Raw genomic sequence first — 5,167 nt, 5'->3', positions numbered from 1 at the left:
CAAGTTCACAGCTGACTTCAGCAGACTAAAAGCCTTTTGACCTTTTTATGATCAAAAGAGAAAGGAAAAAAGACTGACACCACATCAAAGCTCTGGCAGAGTCTAGGTCCCACTACAATAAGAATCTGCATTAGCAAAGCTCACCCCTTCATATGGTTATAATCAGGGGGTGAAAACAGAAGTTTTCAATGGATTTTTAAAACTACCTCCCCAGCCTCCAAGGCATACCAGAAAATTCTGGAGAGATGCAATATACCGTCTTTCCAGTGGCCAGAACTGCAGCATTATGGGCAGTTCATTCAGTGAAATGACCTCATAGGTAATTTCCTCCTGCCCCCCAAAGTAGTATTTATATAAGCTAGAAACAACAGTTCATTCTGTGTTATTTAAAAAGACCAACAAGAACACAATGGTGTTTGCTTCTTTTATTATGAAAGATACAAAACCAGAGAGTGTAGTGAAGTTATCATTAGAAACGTGAACTTTTCTTGAACCAACTTTCTATTTACATACACAAAATTCCCCAATTGGAACAGTATCAAATGTGAGACACATTATCAGAATATACCATATATACAAGTTCAGAGATTTAGTATCTCTGTTACTCTATACATGATTGTTACACAAAAAGTCAATTCCTACCTGTCTTACACAAGTATTTTAAATTAAGCTTATGAGACTACTCAAGCAAAATAAATCGGAATCTGGGCAAAGTTCTGCTATCTGAACAGTTACTTTATAAATATAGTACAAAATAATAGAGCCAGGTTTTCAGCCAGGCTCAATCTTCTGTTGTGTCAAATAGCCCATGCTCCAAATTGAGCGAAGTAAAATTATGGAAACTATTACTGATTTTTATTGACATCAAACCAGAAGTATCTCAGGAGTCAAAGATGCACTGGTTGTCAAATCACTGATCAGTTATTAGGAAAAGCAAGTCTATTTATTTATTTCCTTAAAACTCTTCCCTCAAACAGAAAAGCCAAATAAAATACTTGAGCTTGCTTTGTGTGATCTGACATTCTGTTAAAAAAAAGGACACACCACTTTGTATTGTTTTTAACTGGAACCAACTACTGCTTAGTAAAATAAGGCACTTCTTCCTTTAGATCAGTCCACTTCCCTAGATTTTAGTTTAGCTCCATTTTACACAAAGAAGTGATTTCAGCTATGCCACTTGTGACAGCAGAAGGGATGTTGTTAAGAACTGTTGCTCTCCAAGCATGGATGGCCTCAACAATACCTTCTGGATTGCTTGAACCCAAGTCACACAGTGAATATATGGCTGCCAGCTGCACACCCCAGGGAACACCTGCAAAAAGTTAACACAAATCAGCTTACAGAAACTTTGATATGCAATAATGTTTTTGGGAAACCTGAATCTAAAGAAACTATTAGTTCAAGAATTGGAATTAAAACACATCAACAACTGGAACGCCTAAAACCAGAAAGTAGCAAGACGACAACCTGCACACAAATTCCATAACATCTCGTTTTATACTAGCACTTTCCAGTTTTCTGAATTCAGCAGGTTTTCAGTATTCAAAGGGCACAGAAGATTTGAGCATCTAGTGATTTTACTCTAGTTAAGGGTGATCAGACTTACTTGGAAGAACTTGAAATTGCAAGGAAAAGAAGCTATACAAGTGGTTCAAAACAGCTCTCTAACATCAACCAATGCTTCACTGCAAAATTTACTTAACATCCAGAATAACTTAGCAATATAGGTCTCTGCTGCCCTAATTGCCTTGCTTTGTCTCAGTCGGGAATTTGGACTGTCTTGCAACCCTCTCCCAATACAACAATCTTGCTAGTAGCAAGCTTCAGCATGAGCTGCTCAGGTGACAAATTAGCTATTACTGCTCAAGTTAAGATCACCCTTTAAGTTCTCTGAGGCAGCTGATATGCTGTTACATGAAGCAGTGTAATTCCAAGGTGGCTGAAACTATCTCAGAGTTGTTCTCTGTCTCAAACAGAGGGTAATACACATGCTTCATTAACTTCGGAAGAGAAAGGGACTCAAACTGAAAACTGTTTGTACTGTTATGCACTAACATAAAACTGCACAAGCAGGCTGTTTTGGCATGTGTGTCTCAATTTGTGTGTGTTCTGTTTACATTGGCAAAACTTCACATTGCAGATGTTACACTAAAGTTCCTCTAAATAAACCTTACCTTCCTCTTTTGCATGCTGTACAAACAGCCCAATTACAGAACTAATATTCTTCACTGCAGCAAGATATCCTTCCTTCAAACCTATTTGGCCCAATCGACCTGAAAGAAAAAAAGGTTACTATGTATCTGACATTTAGACAGTCAACTTCCTAATTTTTAGACTTACCGATTGTCTGTTGAAGTATCAACAGAAAATGGAAATTTCAATTACAAAAATCAGTCACTCCTGTTACCATGTTGTCTTGGGAACAACAGTTGTCCTATTCCTTTTGTGACTAAAGACCCCAAGGCATTTTTCATCAGATTGATCCAACCTCCCGCAGGTTTACAATTTGTAAGTGTAAAACTCTCAAAGAATGCTATTTCTGTTTAACAAACAATATTATATAGCCTACATACTGAAAATATCTATTGAAACCCAAAGTTTATCTATTTACCTTGAATGCCATCTAGATCCCAAATAAATTAATCTAACTTAAAATTGCAGGAAGAGGTATTATGTTGCATATAAAACCTTATTTTATACACTTTGCTATAAACCATATGTAGCTACAGATGATTTCATTTTAAATACATAAAACCTGTTGGTATTTGTTATCATGAAATCAGAGTAACATCTCTCAAAACTTAAGTACATGCTTTCCACAGGCTGACAAACAGAAAATATCTGCATAGGATTGTAAAAGTTTGGCTTTTAAGCTGAAAATTTTTGAAGAAAGTAAAAAAAAAAAAAAAAAATGCAAAGATACTTTAATTTACTTTCCAGGCAGGCTGACCTGGAAAGTAAATTAAAGACCTTTCAAAGGACGTACTTACACAAAGAAGTTCAAAAAAGAAATTAGATTACTTACCAATTAGCCTGAGTGTCAATGCTATAACGCTATCAGGAATGGATTGAGCAGTTTCATGCCCCTTTCTCTTCTTCACCCATTTATCCATAGAAGGCCAAAGCACTTTGCTGTGAAAGACAAAATGAATTTGAAAATCTGATACTGCATGAAGGGGTGGTACAATATTTATACAATAATGAATGCGAATGGTACTTCTGTTTACCATGTATTTCCATAACTCCACTTGCATCTTTAATCCACCTTCTAGGGAAACTCACAATATGCCATGCATCCACAAATCTGAGCAATGTAAAGGTTTTAAACCCAAACAATCAAAGCCAACTTTCTGGAGGAATGATTCCTGTTCAGAATAGTATTCCTGTTCATCTTTCATTCATTTTCCTGCAACATTCTGCATCTCTACCTGAAGTCAAGAACTTACTCCACTGACTTCATAGATGTATACGAAATCACATTACTTTCAAATGTCATGCTGAGATGTTATGCAAGCTTCTTATATGACTGAAAATTCACAGTTTGCATGTTACAAGTAGGATCTGATGCTTGTTTTTAAACCTGAAAGGACCTGAGGTAAGACCTTTTTCATCCCTAAAATTATGCTAATAGACCTAGTTACCTGTTATCAGCACAACTCCACACAGACAATCAACTCTGTATGGCTTTAGTTAAAATGACATACCTTTCACTGAAGCTAATTTGTATTCATTTTAAAAGTATTTCACTAAAAATAACTTCTTTACTATTTGAAAGCATGGAACTTGTATAAAAGACTTGATGATTATTGTCAGTTATTTGCATTTACTTTATACTCAATGATTACGTTATGTCATAGTTAAACAAATGCCGTATTTTTGGAGATTCTACTAGGTTATGTAACCTCTACATAGAAAATAGGGGCTGTCAGATCAGTGTAGGTATCAAAGATCAGTGCAGATATCAAAATGAAGTCTTTCAAACCAAGTTAAGTATGGTAGCAGTCCATGCACTGGATTATAGGGTTCAAAGAAAATTTAAGACATTGAATCTAAGTATTATAATGATTTTAGAATTAAAATCAGACTGAAATCAGGATAGTACACTAATGAATACGGTTACATTTCACTTTCAGCACTGAAGGAGTGCTATTTACACATCAAAAGTTCCACCCTCATTTTCTAGTGTTGGGGAGGAGGGGAATTCAACAATTAAGTTCAGAGGAAGACAATCATTCATTTTGCTTCATTGACAAACAATCCATCTCAAAATCTTTCACGCTTGTCCACATATAGCTATTTTAAAAGCAATTCTTTATTAGAACGGTTCAAACAGGGTTAATTTCTTGGACCAGTACCATAAAATCCTACATTTCCTCATTGATCACTCATTCTATCTTAAAATAAGGCACAGAAACACAGTAGTCTAGGTCTCATCAAGTTAAAACGCCCTCATTTCTAAGTATCTATGCAATGTTTTATTACGTTAAAAGCTAAGTCATAATGTCTCAAATTTGGAAAAAAAACCCAACACCAAAACAAACCACAAAAAAAACACACAGGAAAACATTTGAAAGAACTGCTTGCCACAATACCTTATAACATTGTCATGTGTCCAATCCCACTTCAGGTGAGAGCAGAGTAGATCAACAGCAAATATGTACTGCCAAGCATCTTCACTCAGATCTTCTCCGTATTGCTCACTCAGTTGAAATTCTACTTTTGGACATGACTGCATTTCTAAAAGCAGGTTTGAGACCATAATACCAGCATCTAAAGAGGAACTCTGGAATTTTAGAAGGTGATTATCTTAATGCATGAAAAGTTACCAACCCAGAACCAAACTCTTTACGTATATTTGATTCTGACTGTCCACAGCATCTTACACCATAAATTCAACTTTGGGTTTGACTTAACACAAACAAAAAGAGTACATAAACTAAAATCTTCAAGTACTCAGCATTTTTCTTGATGCTTTTACTAAAAGGAGAGTTTGGAAAAAAAATCCCCAACAAAAACCACAAACCCTACACCCACTCTCTTTTCTCCTCCTACAATTTGGGGATTTTTGTTTCTCCCAATGAAGCTTTAAGGTCAGAAGAGTATTTCCAATGCAAGAAGATTAGACTAATCCTGCTTGCTTTCGAAGTTTGGTTTGTTTTTTTTTTTA

General features: G+C 35.6%; 1 protein-coding gene across 1 annotated transcript in view; it reads right to left on the bottom strand.

Annotated features, from left to right (window-relative positions):
- Nucleotides 1–411: 411 nt before the first annotated feature.
- The window catches only part of ICE1 (interactor of little elongation complex ELL subunit 1), a 38,435-nt gene continuing 33,679 nt past the window's right edge, over nucleotides 412–5,167 (bottom strand). Inside the window, exons 16-19 of the mRNA XM_009289795.2 lie at nucleotides 4,593–4,783; nucleotides 3,026–3,132; nucleotides 2,175–2,273; nucleotides 412–1,312 (exon numbers count right to left, since the gene is read on the bottom strand). Coding sequence (XP_009288070.1) covers nucleotides 1,131–1,312; nucleotides 2,175–2,273; nucleotides 3,026–3,132; nucleotides 4,593–4,783 — 579 coding nt within the window. The 3' untranslated portion in view covers nucleotides 412–1,130. The remainder of the gene's footprint in view (nucleotides 1,313–2,174; nucleotides 2,274–3,025; nucleotides 3,133–4,592; nucleotides 4,784–5,167) is intronic.

Source organism: Aptenodytes forsteri, unplaced genomic scaffold, assembly GCF_000699145.1.
Source record: "Aptenodytes forsteri isolate BGI_AS27 unplaced genomic scaffold, ASM69914v1 Scaffold234, whole genome shotgun sequence".
NCBI lineage: Eukaryota > Metazoa > Chordata > Aves > Sphenisciformes > Spheniscidae > Aptenodytes > Aptenodytes forsteri.
Note: the sequence above shows the minus strand (reverse complement) of the source record. Positions and strands in the feature narration are given on the sequence as shown.